The sequence below is a fragment of the Lingula anatina genome, chromosome 3 (assembly GCF_051362555.1).
Source record: "Lingula anatina isolate TDL-2025a chromosome 3, LinAna3.0, whole genome shotgun sequence".
Taxonomy (NCBI): Eukaryota; Metazoa; Brachiopoda; class Lingulata; order Lingulida; family Lingulidae; genus Lingula; species Lingula anatina.
The window spans coordinates 26527909-26545013 of record NC_141769.1 but is presented as its reverse complement, the minus strand read 5'-3'; the positions used below and the strand labels follow the sequence as shown (position 1 = coordinate 26545013).

The window sequence follows — 17105 nt, the reverse complement described above, 5'->3', positions numbered from 1 at the left end:
CAAAAAAAAAAAAAAAAAAAAAAAATGAAGTCAGGTTCCCTGGCTAAGAACTTAATTACCAACGTTACATGGTCACATGCGCCCATTTTACCCTATCAGAAACATTGTTACGTACAGCACTCTCATGGAAATTCTAGTCAACTAAGTCAGGGAAATAAATGACTTAAGATTTTTTGTGAAACTGGGGCCAGAGCAATATTGAAATGTTGAAAATTTATTTACTTATCCTTGCTGTGTATTTCTGACTTCATTTTTGTACTAAGCTGATATACATATCGTGTCAAAACTTTTGTGTGAGATGAAAAGCTATGAAGCTGTAAAATGAAATCAATCTGAATTATAGGCCTAATTGGCAATTAATATTAATTATATGATAATAAACTCATTCCTAATTGCTTTAGTTACCAAAGTGTTCTGGACCTAATTTATTTGTTTAAGAACTACATATTGATCATTTCAACATACAATTATATCGAAAATTCACGTAAAGGATGAATACCTAAGAGTTTTATTTGGTTTTATTTAGTTTTATTTTATAGCATCGGTAATTTGCATGCATCATTAAGGGCCTTGAACCATGATAAAAAATTTATGAAAGTTTAGAAATGATAGGAATAACTGCTTAACGTTTCTCTTAACCCCAAATATTTAAAAAAAAACGATAATCTGCATTTGGTATGTATTTCTGATATATATTTTGGGTCTTTTTCCAAAATGCCGCTGTACGCGTGTTCGGAAAATGTAAAAAAAAAAAAAAAAAAAAAAAATCAGCCAACATAATCATATCTGTATGACAGTCACTAGAATCTCAATTTAAATTGTTTTCATACTACTAAAGTTTAGAATTACGTCTATTACAAAAGTGATTTCATATTGAGAATGCCACCGATAGGTGAAATGAAAACATACCCCTCGTCATCGAAAGCAATTTATCTCTCAGGCCTTAATATCATTTCACTTGCACTTAAAATTAAACTGATCAATTGAACTCCTACCAACCCAAACATGTCTGTCAAAATTATTTACTTTTCAAACAAATACCGGTACTTCTCTGTAGATATGGTCGTGATAACCGATTTGTCAGGACATTTAATTTAATTTTAGCCACACTCACATCTATAAATGATAATTTCTGATATAAAGCACCACCAGTTTACATTAAAATTACAGTTGCTTCTGGGATTACATTTTTTATGTTTATACGCCCAACGTAGATGAAACAGAAAGGTCCCTTTTTCAGAATAAAAAATGCACAGAATTCTCATTTTGGGTACATCCATACTATGAGGGTCTCGTCTGGGTATCCCAAAGCTACTTTTTAAAACTTTAAAGAACATAAAATATAAGTCCTGCTTTATATCCAGGTTTCGGGCAACGAGGGCAGATGACAGTGCCCAATCACGTTATATGCATGTGTATCCTTAACCCCGTCCTTAGCGTTGAAGTGATCTGCCACCTAGAGCAGCGTGAAAGTGTCACATGCCAAATCGTATGGGCGTTGAGCCCGCGCTCGTTCGATCCTGTCCTTCTCGTCGGTCACTTATTGACTGAACATTGCTTCTGATAGGGCTCTGAAGGCAAAGCGAAAATGGCGCGCATCCTGTTTTTTGTTTCGGTATTTTTACTAGCATTTTCTCTCTCTGAGGCACAAAAGTGTACTCCTCGACAACCAGACCAATGCGGCGTAAACGGTGAGTCGTAGAAATGTCTTTCTATATAATGTATATTCTTGCAGATGTGGACGTTATTTACAAGGGCGTTATTCACAACTAACTTTTGGTACTTGGGACCTTGGTATATTATGTAAAGACAAAAATTGACCATAAGGGCGTAATGTTTGCCCTGTAAATGGAATGCAGGGGAAAATATACTAAATAACCGGTACGTATCGATTTAGTCAAATAAATAATATTTAACCTTATTGCGCTATTTTCACCAATATATTTAAATTTTCAGGAATTTGTCAATCAAAGGTATGCGTGTGTAAAACGGGATACGCGGGATATAATTGTGACCAGACTGTTCTGGGTAAGTCACCCATTTTAAAATTTACTTTCTGTTCATGATTCGGTCATACAAAATAACATTTTAGCAAATGTCATTGAAAACTTAGACAAGAAAAATCACAACATTCAGAATCGGATCCTTGGTTTGCCTGAGTACTTATTCTGAACGTCTATAATATGGACATATTATTTCAATGATTCCATTTTATTCGGGAACATTAGCTGTATGTGCAGAAGTATTACTGTGCTCTCCTTAGTGGGAATTTTCTTCTTATTTTTAGAGGCAGTAAAGAATATACTCTTTCCGGTCCCAAGCTCTGCGCCAAATACGTTACAGCCTGCGAAACCTCCAACAAAGAAATCCAAGCAGTCCATCAGCACAGCAGGCACTCAACAAATCGTCTACAACTGCGCGGGGCTGTTTGGCACACACACTACTGGAACTAAAAAACCTGCCCCCAAACCATCCAAGAAAACAACTCCCAAGACACAAGAGTATGCCAATTCCACGAAACCAACTCCCAAGACACAAGAGTATGCCAATCCCACAAAACCAACTCCCAAGACACAAGAGTATGCCAATTCCACGAAACCAACTCCCAAGACACAAGAGTATGCCAAACCCACAAAACCAACTCACAAGACACAGGAGTATGCCAAACCCACAAAACCAACTCCCAAGACACAAGAGTATGCCAATCCCACGAAACCAACTCCCAAGGCACAAGTGTATACCAAACCCAAGAAACTAACTCCCAAATCACTTGCCAAAATGAGTGCATTGCTTGCTCCTCAGATAGATAGTGTATTTCCCGAATTCCATCAACTATGTAATTGCCCGGTTGGATACAAGGGTTATCCCAGTTGCACAACTGACATCGATGAATGCAATGAATTTAAAGCCCTCGGAGTGACACTTTGCAAAGAAAAAGGTGAGTTTTTATTGCGCCTTTTAAAATATTCAGTACATTTATTATTATTATTATTATTATTATTAACCGCAACTAAAATGGATGTTAAAAAGTCAAGCTAAAGAACACAAATGAAGTCAAATGATATATTTCAGGATTCTGTTATTTCCAGATTGAAAAACTTCTGTTAATTGCCTTATGTCAGTATCACAATGGCTAGCTACATGTATTTAAACACGTTTATTTTCATTGATAAGTTTTTTGATCATTTACTGACTTTTCACATGCGGATATTTATAATTATTGATTACCATTAAAGGCCTTTCCGTGAGATGTGTCATCTCTTTCGTTGGATTTTATCACTATATTTGTTTTTAAATTCAAATTGATTATTTATCAGCTTTAAACTGGGGTTTAGTTGACGCAGGGAATTACATCGTCTACGATATAATTCCTTGGTTTACGCATAGTATTATCTGCTTTAACTTCAAGTGCCTATGACTTACAGTAGTGTACAATTACAATAATATAATGAAGCTTATTAGATGGTCCAATGGGGGTAGGATCACAGTTTACGGAAAATAAAATCATCAGTTCACAAAAAATAAATAAATAAATAAATAAATAAATAAATATCTCACTGTTAATGCCAACCGAATCTTCTAAATCACGAATCACCGGGCATAATGACTTTGTTTCACGAAGGACGGAGAATAAAAAGCCGCATTCACGAATGGGGTGGTTGCGGAGAAATAAAAAGTGGCTTTCAAGGGTAACAGAAATACCCAATGGTACCCTCTTATAATACTATTAAACTAGTGGTGGACATACCACCAACAGAAGCAAGTACATTTTACCAGTTGGATAATGAATTGTTAAATATTTTTCATTTTTCTGATTACTGTGACATGTTTACAGTCTCTACTTTCATTTGTGTTGAAAACTAATGAGTAGCACTGCTATGTGTTTATGTGAAACGGTTTCAGAACAGAGAACCACTGTCTCCTTATTTTACAAGATGGGAAAGCTCCTATATTTAAATCTTTGTCATAGAAAATGATTAACAGACGACTTTAGATTAACTCTAAATTCCTTCATCATCTTCAGAAAGGTGTATAAACACTATCGGCAGTTATAGATGTGTATGTAGGGAGGGATATCAAGGAATCAACTGCGACCAAACAGTTAAGTTATGCCGGAATCATCCGTGCCAACGGGGTAGGTAGCACCATTGCTAACAAAAATATGTGACATTTTTACACTTTATATAACCTGCCTTTTTCTTATCTCCCTTCTTGTTACATTTGTGAAATAACCATCTGCTAATATTGTTTTACAGTCATACCTTCTCCCTTCCTTTCAGAGACCTACAATACATAGTTATATGAAACAAATTCTATGATGTCTTAGTATTTGTTTGTTCGTAAACACAAACGAAAAACATTAAACTTTAATTCAAATCCCTATGATTTTTTTCTTTCTTACTTTTTTAACCTCTCATTATCTTTTGTTTATCTTTTTTAATCAATTAAAGGTACCTGTAAAAACGTGTGGAAACCCGACCACCCTGACTACAGGTGTATTTGTCCTGCTGGTTTCACCGGGAAAAATTGCGAAACAAATATCGACGAATGTCAGTCTTCGCCGTGTCAGAACAACGGAAAATGTTCTGCCGAAATCAACGGCTATAGCTGTAAATGCAGCGCAGGATTCACGGGCAAGGACTGCTCCATCCCACCTACAGCGTGCTATAGCCAACCTTGTAAGAATAACGGAAACTGTCAAGAAAGCTTTGGGACTTATACCTGCGTGTGAGATGAAAAGCTATGGAGCTGTAAAATGAAATCAATCTGAATTATAGGCCTAATTGGCAATTAATATTAATTATATGATAATAAACTCATTCCTAATTGCTTTAGTTACCAAAGTGTTCTGGACCTATTTTATTTGTTTAAGAACTACATATTGATCTTTTCAACATACAATTATATCGAAAATTTACGTAAAGGATGAATACCTAAGAGTTTTATTTGGTTTTATTTAGTTTTATTTTATAGCATCGGGTAATTTGCATGCATCATTAAGGGCCTTGAACCATGATAAAAATTTATGAAAGTTTAGAAATGATAGGAATAACTGCTCAACGTTTCTCTTAACCCCAAATATTAAAAAAACGATAATTAGCATTTGGTATGTATTTCTGATATATATTTTTTAAAAACCATCACTCTTGGGTCTTTTTCCAAAATGCCGCTGTACGCGTGTTCGAAAAAAAAAACAATCAGCCAACATAATCATATCTGTATGACAGTCACTAGAATCTCAATTTAAATTGTTTTCATACTACTAAAGTTTGGAATTACGTCTATTACAAAAGTGATTTCATATTGAAGAATGCCACCGATAGCACCGATAGGTGAAATGAAAGCATACCCCTCGTCATCGAAACCAATTTATCTCTCAGGCCTTAATATCATTTCACTTGCACTTAAAATTAGACTGATCAATTGAACTCCTACCAACCCAAACATGTCTGTCAAAATTATTTACTTTTCAAACAAATACCGGTACTTCTCTGCAGATATGGTCGTGATAACCGATTTGTCAGGACATTTAATTTAATTTTAGCCACACTCACATCTATAAATGATAATTTCTGATATAAAGCACCACCAGTTTACATTAAAATTACACTTGCTTCTGGGATTACAATTTTTTATGTTTATACGCCAAACGTAGATGAAACAGAAAGGTCCCTTTTTCAGAATAAAAAAATACACAGAATTCACATATTTGGTACATCCATACAATTAGCGCCTCGTCTGGGTATCCCAAAGCTACTTTTTAAAACTTTAAAGAACATAAAATATAAGTCCTGCTTTATATCCAGGTTTCGGGCAACGAGGGCAGATGGCAGTGCCCAATCACCTTCTATGCATGTGTATCCTTAACCCTGGCGTTAACGTTGAAGTGATCTGCCACCTAGAGCAGCATGAAAGTGTCACATGTCACATCGTATGGGCGTCGAGCCCGCGCTCGTTCGATCCTGTCCTTTTCGTCGGTCATTTATTGACTGAACATTGCTTGTGATAGGGCTCTGAGGGCAAAGCGAAAATGTCTCGCATCCTGTTGTTTGTTTCGGTATTTTTACTAGCATTTTTTCTCTCTGAAGCACATAAGTGTACTCCTGGACAACCAGGCCAATGCGGCGTAAATGGTGAGTCATAGAAATCTCTTTCTAAAATTGACATTCTTGCAGATGTGGACGTTATTAATAATTCTTGTGATCGTTATTTATAATTTATTTTTTTGTTCTTGAGGCCTCGGTATATTGGGTAAAGACTTAAATTCACCCTAAACACGTAATGTTTGCCCTGTAAATGAAATGCATTGAAAAAAACTAAGTGACCGGTACGTATTGCATTTTGTCGGATAACATAAATAAGAAGTATTCAACCTTATTGCACTATTTTCACTAATATATTTAAATTTTCAGAAATTTGTCAATCGAAGGTATGCATGTGTAAAACGGGATACGCGGGATACAGTTGTGACCAGACTGTTCTGGGTAAGTCACCCATTTTAAAATTTACTTGCTGTTCATGATTCGGTCATACAAAATAACATTTTAGCAAATGTCATTGAAAACCTAGACAAGAAAAATCACAAAATTCAGAATCGGATCCTTGGTATGCCTGACTACTTATTCTGAACGTCTATAATATGGACATATTATTTCAATGATTCCGTTTTATTCGGGAACCTTAGCTGGATGTGCAGAAGTATTACTGTGCTCTCATTATATTAGTGGGAATTTTCTTCTTATTTTTTAGAGGCAATAAAGAATATACTCTTTCCGGTCCCAAGCTCTGCGCCAAATACGTTACAGCCTGCGGAACCTCCAACAAAGAAATCCAAGCAGTCCATCAGCACAGCAGACACTCAACAAATCGTCTACAACTGCGCGGGGCTGTTTGGCCCACACACTACTGGAGCTAAAAAACCTGCCCCCAAACCACCCAAGAAACCAACTCAAAAGGCATCAAAGCAATCCAAACCCTCGAAACCAACTCCCAAGACACAAGAGTATGTCAATCCCACGAAACCAACTCCCAAGGCACAAGTGTATACCAAACCCAAGAAACTAACTCCCAAAGCACTTGCCAAAATGAGTGCATTGCTTGCTTCTCAGATAGATAGTGTATTTCCCGAATTCCATCAACTATGTAATTGCCCGGTTGGATACAAGGGTTATCCCAGTTGCACAACTGACATCGATGAATGCAATGAATTTAAAGCCCTCGGAGTGACACTTTGCAAAGAAAAAGGTGAGTTTTTATTGCGCCTTTTAAAATATTCAGTACATTTATTATTATTATTATTATTATTATTAACCGCAACTAAAATGGATGTTAAAAAGTCAAGCTAAAGAACACAAATGAAGTCAAATGATATATTTCAGGATTCTGTTATTTCCAGATTGAAAAACTTCTGTTAATTGCCTTATGTTAGTATCACAATGGCTAGCTACATGTATTTAAACACGTTTATTTTCATTGATAAGTTTTTTGATCATTTACTGACTTTTCACATGCGGATATTTATAATTATTGATTACCATTAAAGGCCTTTCCGTGTAATGTGTCATCTCTTTCGTTGGATTTTATCACTATATTTGTTTTTAAATTCAAATTGATTATTTATCAGCTTTAAATTGGGGTTTAGTTGACGCAGGGAATTACATCGTCTACGATATAATTCCTTGGTTTACGCAATAGTATTAGTTATCTGCGTTAACTTTAAGTGCCTATGACTTACAGTAGTGTACAATTACAATAATATAATGAAGCTTATTAGATGGTCCAATGGGGGTAGGATCACAGTTTACGGAAAATAAAATCATCAGTTCACAAAAAATAAATAAATAAATAAATAAATATCTCACTGTTAATGCCAACCGAATCTTCTAAATCACGAATCACCGGGCATAATGACTTCGTTTCACGAAGGACGGAGAATAAAAAGCCGCATTCACGAATGGGGTGGTTGCGGATCACGTTAAGTAAAATGAACGTTCACGCATCTCGAGAAATAAAAAGTGGCTTTCACGGGTAACAGAAATACCCAATGGCACCCTGTTATAATATTATTAAACTAGTGGTGGACATACCACCAAGAGAAGCAAGTACATTTTACCAGTCGGATAATGAATTGTTAAATATTTTTCATTTTTCTGATTACTGTGACATGTTTACAGTCTCTTCTTTCATTGGTGTTGAAAACTCATGAGTAGCACTGCTATGTGTTTATGTGAAAGCGGTTTCAGAACAGATAACCACTGTCTCCTTATTTTACAAGATGGGAAAGCTCCTATATTTAAATCTTTGTCATAGAAAATGATTAATAGACAACTTTAGATTAACTCTAAATTCCTTCATTATCTTCAGAAAGGTGTATAAACACTATCGGCAGTTATAGATGTGTATGTAGGGAGGGATATCAAGGAATCAACTGCGACCAAAGAGTTAAGTTATGCCGGAATCATCCGTGCCAACGGGGTAGGTAGCGCCATTGCTAACAAAAAATATGTGACATTTTTACACTTTATATAACCTGCCTTTTTCTTATCTCCCTTCTTGTTACATTTGTGAAATAACCATCTGCTAATATTGTTTTATTGTCATACCTTCTCCCTTCCTTCCAGAGACCTACAATACATAATTATATGAAACAAATTTTATGATGTCTTAGTATTTGTTTGTTTGTAAACACAAACGAAAAACATTTAACTTTAATTCAAATCCCTATGATGTTTTTCTTTCTTACTTTTTTTAACCTCTCATTATCTTTTGTTTATCTTTTTTAATCAATTCAAGGTACCTGTGAAAACGTGTGGAAACCCGACCACCCTGACTACAGGTGTATTTGTCCTGCTGGTTTCACCGGGAAAAATTGCGAAACAAATATCGACGAATGTCAGTCTTCGCCGTGTCAAAACAACGGAAAATGTTCTGACGAAATCAACGGCTATAGCTGTAAATGCAGCGCAGGATTCACGGGCAAAGACTGCTCCATCCCACCCACAGCGTGCTACAGCCAACCTTGTGAGAATAACGGACACTGTCAAGAAAGCTTTGGGACTTATACCTGCGTTTGCCCCCCTGGGTACACGGGGTACAACTGCGAAACAGACATAGATGATTGTGCCATGGCAGTGTGTCTCAATGGCGGTTCATGTGTAGATCATGTAAACGGATACACTTGTAATTGCCCCCCTCATTACAGTGGAACGTATTGTCATATAGACAACAACATGTGCCGATCCTCTCCTTGCAAGAACCAAGCTACCTGTCAGAACAAACGAAATGGATATGACTGCCTATGTCCACCTGATGTCTACGGACAACATTGTGAAGTCGATAACAACCTTTGCAGATCTTCGCCATGTCAGAATAACGCCTCCTTTTGCTTAAACAAACCAAATGATTACGTTTGTAATTGTACGACTTCAGACTTCAGCGGCAAGAATTGTGAAATAGACAATAACATGTGCAGATCATCGCCATGCCAAAACCAAGGTACTTGTCATAATCAACCAAATGGATATGATTGCAAGTGTCCCAAAGATTTTAGTGGGAGACATTGTGAGATAGACAACAACCTATGTCGGTCGTCTCCATGTCAGAACCAAGGTCAGTGCCAGAACCAACCGAATGGCTATGACTGTGTTTGTCCTAAGGACTTTAGTGGACACCTCTGCACGACAGATAACAACCTCTGTCGCTCGTCACCATGTCAGAACCAAGGTACTTGCAACAATTCCCCCAATAATTATACTTGTGTCTGTCCTGCCAGCTTCAGTGGAAAACATTGTGAGATAGATAACAACCTTTGCCGTTCCTCGCCATGTCAGAACCAAGGTAAATGCCAGAACCAACCAAATTCTTACAATTGTGTATGCCCGACGGACTTCAGTGGAAAACACTGTGAGATAGATAACAACCTTTGTAGATCATCGCCATGTAAGAATGGGGCTTCATGCCAGAATCAACCAAATTCTTACAATTGTGTGTGCCCGACCGACTTCAGTGGAAAACATTGTGAGATAGATAACAACCTTTGCAGATCCTCGCCATGTAAGAATGGGGCTTCATGCCAGAATCAACCAAACGGTTACAATTGTGTGTGCCCGACCGACTTCAGTGGAAAACATTGTGAGATAGACAACAACCTTTGTCGTTCGTCCCCATGTCAGAACCAAGGTAAATGCCAGAACCAACCAAACGCTTATAGCTGTGGATGCCTGACCGACTTCAGTGGAAAACATTGTGAGATAGACAACAACCTTTGTAGATCGTCGCCATGTCAGAATGGGGCTTCTTGCCAAAACCAACAGAATGCCTATGTCTGTGTTTGTCTTAAGGACTTCAGTGGACTCCTCTGCAAGACAGACAACAATCTCTGTCGCTCATCACCATGTAAAAACCAAGGTATATGTAGTAGTTCCCCTGACAATTATACCTGCGCTTGTCCCGTTGACTTTAGTGGAAAACACTGTGAGATAGATAACAACCTATGTCGATCGTCGCCATGTCAGAACCAAGGAAAATGCCAGAACCAACCGAATAGTTACACTTGTGTATGCCCGACCGACTTCAGTGGAAAACATTGTGAGATAGACATTAACCTTTGTAGATCAAAGCCATGTTTGAACAGTGGATTGTGTATGTCGTCCCCAAATAACTACAACTGCTTGTGCCAGTCAGGTTATGGTGGTCGCAACTGTGACATAGACAACAACCAATGCAGATCGTCGCCATGTCAAAATCAGGGTACTTGCAGCAATTCCCCCAATAATTATACATGTTCCTGTCCCTCCGACTTCAGTGGAAAACATTGTGAGATAGACATTAACCTTTGTAGATCAAAGCCATGCTTGAACAATGGATTGTGTATGTCGTCCCCAAATACCTACAACTGCATGTGCCAGTCAGGTTATGGTGGTCGCAACTGTGATATCGATAATAACCAATGCAGATCGTCGCCCTGTCAAAATCAGGGTACTTGCAGCAATTCCCCCAATAATTATACATGTTCCTGTCCCTCCGACTTCAGTGGAAAACATTGTGAGATAGACAACAACCTTTGTCGGTCCTCACCATGTCACAACCAAGGAAAATGTCAAAACAAACCAAATGATTACAATTGCGTATGTCCAACCGAATTCAGTGGAAAACACTGTGAGATAGACAACAACCTTTGTCGTTCCTCGCCATGTCAGAACCAAGGCACTTGTAACAATTCCCCCAACAATTATGCATGTTCCTGTCCCGCTGATTTCAGTGGAAAGCATTGTGAAATAGACAACAACCTTTGTCGGTCAAAACCATGCCTGAACAATGGATTATGTATGTCGTCCCCAAATACCTACAACTGCATGTGCCAGTCAGGCTATGGTGGTCGCAACTGTGACATTGACAATGACCAGTGCAGGTCGTCGCCCTGTCAAAATCAGGGTACTTGCAGCAATTCTCCCAACAATTATGCATGTGCTTGTCCCGCCGACTTCAGTGGAAAACATTGTGAGGTAGACAACAACCTTTGTCGGTCCTCGCCATGTCAGAACGGGGGTTATTGTAACAATTCCCCCAATAATTACACATGTGCGTGTCCCGCCGATTTCAGTGGACAACATTGTGAGATAGACAACAACCTTTGTCGGTCTTCGCCATGTCTGAACCTAGGTAAATGCCAGAACCAACCAAACGCTTACAACTGCCTATGCCCAACCGACTTCAGTGGAAAACATTGTGAGATAGACAACAACCTTTGTCGCTCGTCCCCGTGTCAAAATCATGGTACTTGCAGCAATTCCCCCAATAATTATACATGCGCCTGCCCCACCGATTTCAGTGGAAAGAATTGTGAGATAGACAACAATCTTTGTCGATCAAAGCCATGTTTGAACAATGGATTATGCTTGTCGTCCCCAAATAACTACAACTGCATGTGCCAGACAGGTTATGGTGGTCGCAACTGTGACATCGACAATAACCAGTGCAGGTCGTCGCCCTGTCAAAATCAAGGTACTTGCAGCAATTCCCCCAATAGTTATGTATGTTCCTGTCCCGCTGACTTCAGTGGCCAACATTGTGAAATAGACAACAACTTATGTCGATCATCCCCATGTTTGAATAAGGGGACATGCTTGTCATCTCCAAACAATTACACGTGCCAGTGTCATGCTGATTTTGATGGACGGCATTGTGAAATCGACATAAACAATTGTAGGTCGTCTCCTTGTGAGCATAGCGGCAATTGCACCAACGCACCCAACACATACAGCTGCGCCTGTGCAACGGGCTGGAAGGGACCAACGTGTCAGTATAAGGCTTGCAGTTTGAACACGTGCAAGCATTCATCATCGTGCTCAGACACACCGACCGGAGTGACGTGCACATGCAATCCCGGGTGGACCGGACCGTACTGCGAGGTGAACATCGACGATTGCAGTTCAAAACCATGTCAGAATGGTGCAACGTGTATTGATCAGGTACGTGTTAGAGTGTGATAGTTTTTTTTCAAGGACTTGGAATTTGAGGTTCATTTCTAAAGTGCAGCAGTACAAGTCCATCAGAACTTTAAGTGATATAAGTCGACTTTTTTTATTTACCTGTAGTAAGTAATAAAAGTAAAAGTAAGTTGATGCTTCATAAACGAAATAAATTCATCTTGTGTGTTAAAAGACTATTTTTGTACCCTTGACATTGCATCATTCTCTTTTCAAGTATATATATATATATATATATATATATATATATATATATATATATATATATATATATATATACCATACCATAACAAATTAAATTGTCTTTATTTTGATGACACAGATATAGGCAATCTCCAAAATATGCATTTACAATGCGGGGAATCTGTCAAAGTAAAATCTGTATCGTTCTTTCAGGATGCCTAATAATATTCTTTACAGGCGCAAAAAATGATGAAGAACTGCGCAAAGAAGAACTGGTACTGATTGTCTGTCTGTCTACGTTATAGCTTATTCGGCCTTGCCTCGCCCGTCTTGTTCATTTCGTATTTTCTATATTTTTATTGAATCATTTTCTTCTATAGGCAAATGATTATTTCTGCCTGTGTGGTCCAGATTATACAGGCAAGAGCTGTGAAACCCAGGTCACAACCACCACTACGACCACCACTGCGGCACCCGACCCCTGCAACCCCAACCCTTGTCCACTGTTACTAGGAACCCCGATTCCATGCAATGTAAAGCCTGGCGGGACACACGAGTGCGTCAAACCACAGGGTAAGAGTGTTGCTAATGACATGCTTCTTTCTTTAAGGATCGTAGAGGTTTTGGCGCGAAAAGATACTATATACGATTTATAGTGATAATTAACCATTCATCCAGTTCTACTGTACAGAGATACTCAATAACTGTTTATTTGTTGGACCCCTCTTTGCTTTCAACTTTAATTAAGGTACATGTAAGTGTACTTATCTTGAATTTTTAAAAAATGGTTGTGGCAGAAAAAGAACTTTTCGCATGCGCACAGACCATGCAAAAAGAAAATGAAGAAAAAAGAGAACGATACAGCAATAAATAAATTGATTACTTCCGCTACAAATAAACAGCAGTTAAATAAAACATATATCTGGATCATTTTATTTCAGATCACTGCATGCAGAACAACATGTTGTACAAGCAAGGCTTGAAATGGGATGTTGGGTGCCAGCAGAGTTGCATTTGTGCGAAGGCATTAGTCAACTTTATTTATTGCGAGGCCAAGTAAGTGTGTCTTAAAAAAAAAAACAGAATATGGTATAGTCTATAATACGTATACAACTTATGAAGCAATTGTTGGAATAAATTCAGCGTACTACAAGATGTTTTATTTGCGTTCAATTAAATAACAGTTAAATAACGTTTGTAGTATAATATGATTAGCAATTTTTTTAATGTGTATCTTTGATGCCGATTGCCGGAGAAAAAGCACAAAAGCAATTCCTGAAAGGAAATATCTCTTACATGCTCTCCATGTCGTGTAGTATCAAAATCAAAGCACAAAAAATAGACAAACCCGATATAAGGTTGATCGCTTTTTGTCCAGTTAAGGCTGCTTTCATTTATGCCAAATCAAAATGAATTCATTACTTTTAACTAATTGGCCATTAAGTCAAAATGTGTGTCCCAAATTATCATAAAGAGTACTGAAATATGGCGTGACCAAAATATTATAGCCATCAGTTCCGTATAAAGGAATTTAGTGGGGTTACAGAATGGCCTAAACCTTAATCTAACATACTTTTGATAATGTGTAATGTCATTCTATTCATTAAGTACAGTGTAAACCTTATAAAAATATTAATGTTTTCTCAAATTTATTTTAGGTGTTTTGACTGGCTGAGTGTTGGTGTTCCAAATGGTTGTCGCCTGGATCCCCCCAAGCCCGGGAAATGCTGTCCAGAATTGAACTGTAGCGGTTTCACTCCTCCGCCATAAGAAGCCAACAACTGGCTTGAAGTACCTATTTCTTTTTAGCTAGCTTCCCATTTGGATTGAGGAATAATTTTGTCAGCGTTCCGAAATAGTTTCAGAGATTGCACGAAAGATTATGACCAAGTTCATTTGCGCCAGTGCCTTATCAATATAATATAAAACCTAATCTGTACGATTTCAGCGGGATAGATTTTTGCCCGGTTGCTCTCAAAATCTTAATTACTATTAACTTTCTGTTCTTTGCATATACGATCACTGTATGTGACATATAAGTAGAGAGAAAAATTCTGTTTGCCGCTAGTTAGAATGCACTAGTGTTTCGCAAAGTTATTTGGAAAGCTTGCACAGTGAACCAGATTTAATGATTTTAAGCTCACATAATTTAGCTTTGGGAAACAGCATTTTCGAGTTTTCGTTTCAGGCTTTAAGCCTTATGAAAATAAGTGAAAGTTTAATCTGTCGTGCACAGAATTAAACCGTTTCTTTTATATGCATATATAACTAGTCAGTGAACCATCTCTGCACAAAGGTTATACCATTGATAGTTTTTCCTCAACAATTTCACAAATGTTAGTGAAAACATGTTGATATATATCACATTTCTTTGAAACCTTTGAGAAATTGGCAAGAGGAAAGACAGAAAGTCTGTAGTGAAGTTATTTACTTTTTTAAATTTTGGTGATTTTGGGTTAACTTTGCACAAGCGATAATATCTACCCCAACACTTCTCTTCGTGTTATAATCTCCTGAGCAACCTCTTTACAAGGTGCTGGTTCAACATACTCCGTTTGAAAGCAGATTTTAAAATTGATATGTGAATATTTTGATGCTGTTCTGTAACTGGGATAAAAGCTCGTTTCAAAAAGCATTTATGAAATGGAACACAATGGAATTCATACCCTCATAAATAATAACTCGCTTTTATATTTGCTTTAACAATTTTTGTTTATATCAATACATATAGCCCTTCAAGGTAAAATGGAAGGTAAAGTGAATAATAAAACGTTTTGAAAAAGTCTTGGTTTTTATTTTTTTATTATTATTTTTATTTATTTATTTTTTACTTTTTCGGTGTTGATGACCTTTGATCATGACAAGATTGAAGTACATGTACTCGGCACATACATTTATGTCTGTCCTATCATAAAATGCAGACAGAATTAAAAGTTCAGGTCTTTAACAGTTTAATCATTCAGACTTGACGATAACCCCTGGTTGGTTTAGGTATCAACTGAGCCACTGAACATGACTTAACAACGAGTAAATGAATGATAAGATGCTTGCAGGTGTCTTCGCAGGATCCCCTCCATTCCTTAATCTTGAAAAGTCCATCAATTTATTAGTTTAAAGACATGATAAAGTAGTCAAGTATCTCTTCATTTTAAAAAGCGTCTCGTGATACAGTGGAACCATTCTATTTTGTGTGTAGGCCTATACGTTCCTCGTGCTACATAATAATGTGTAGGAAATTCGTTAAAGGATAGGCCTGTTTTATCATACTGCATAAGATTGACGTAATTCTCAATGTATAATAAAATTTATAGTATCTCATAACTACAAAATGAAATTTAAAATTAATCATTCTGTAGCACAGCAGCTATACATACATACATATACACAACATACATATACACAACATACATATACACAACATAACACCACTTGAAAATACAATAAAATTAACAAGTTCAAGATCTCATGATCAGTATTAGTGAACTGCTTCTTGGCCACATTGGCAAAATAAAGATAATGGCAAAGTTTGCCGAAAAAACGTTCTGTTTTCGGAACGTGTTTCTAGCAGCATGTAAGCACTGCGTGATATTAAATCAATAAAGAGAGAGCAAAAAATTCAAGTATATCTTTGGATGATCAGTTAAAGGTCAATATGAAAACCGCATAAGTTGGTGATAACCAATGATAATCAAACTTAATTATAACAGTATAGGACTACTGGTGTACATGTACGTATAGAGTACATGTAGACTAGATAGTTAATTTTCTTAGTCTCTTTGTCTCAAAACACACACACACTCTCTCTCTCTCTCTTTCTCATTCTGCCTCTCTCATTTTCTTATTCTCTTTTTCATTCTCTCTCACATTCTTTCTTATTTTGTCATTCTAGATAGACTACATAGTTATTTTTCGCAATATTTTTGTCTGTCTTGCTTTCTCAAAACTCTCTCTCTCTCTCTCTCTCTCTCTCTCTCTCTCTCTCGCGCGCGCGCGCGCGCAACAAGAGCTGAAGCCTACAACAACCATTGCAACCTTACCGTTTTTAAATAGACATTGTGCGGTCCTGTGGGTAAAAAGGCAGGTGCCTTTCCAAAATTGAAACGATCTGATCATTTTTTTAAACAAAAGAAACAGACACCAACAAGAATATACTGTATTTTCCACACCATTTTCCACGCGTAACCAAGTAAATCTTATAAACCAGCATGTCGGAGACATGTTATTGTACATGATCTCTCTAAAGCTAATTTTATATAATTTTTTTACAGTGCACTTTGGGCTAAAGGTGCGGCAATTAGCTTTAACTCAACAGTTCTCAACTCAGAAAAAGCATTAGATGCCTTAGAATATTTAAAGGGCGGTATCCCCACATGCCTTGCTCATAATGTGTCTCGATGCTCACACGGTATGTTATCAAGTTAATGACCAAGAGAA

General features: G+C 37.3%; 1 protein-coding gene across 1 annotated transcript; it reads left to right on the top strand.

Annotated features, from left to right (window-relative positions):
* Positions 1-1431: 1431 nt before the first annotated feature.
* On the top strand, positions 1432-15455 carry LOC106172950 (uncharacterized). Its single transcript, XM_087008760.1, has 14 exons — positions 1432-1691; positions 1957-2028; positions 2288-2938; positions 4025-4135; positions 4452-4729; positions 5808-5858; positions 6011-6134; positions 6414-6485; positions 6751-7245; positions 8365-8475; positions 8794-12470; positions 13052-13244; positions 13613-13727; positions 14330-15455. The coding sequence occupies exons 1-14, from the start codon at positions 1589-1591 to the stop codon at positions 14439-14441; spliced, it is 6165 nt and encodes a 2054-aa protein (XP_086864886.1). The 5' UTR covers positions 1432-1588; the 3' UTR covers positions 14442-15455.
* The last annotated feature ends 1650 nt before the right edge of the window (positions 15456-17105 follow it).

Excerpts from the sequence above, each read along its gene's own strand:
- LOC106172950 (XM_087008760.1), top strand. The coding sequence starts at position 1,589 with ATGGCGCGCATCCTGTTTTTTGTTTCGGTATTTTTACTAGCATTTTCT. Across the intron at positions 6,486-6,750 it reads TTGTGACCAGACTGTTCTGG|AGGCAATAAAGAATATACTC; the intron begins GTAAGTCACCCA and ends CTTATTTTTTAG. Across the intron at positions 7,246-8,364 it reads GACACTTTGCAAAGAAAAAG|AAAGGTGTATAAACACTATC; the intron begins GTGAGTTTTTAT and ends CATTATCTTCAG.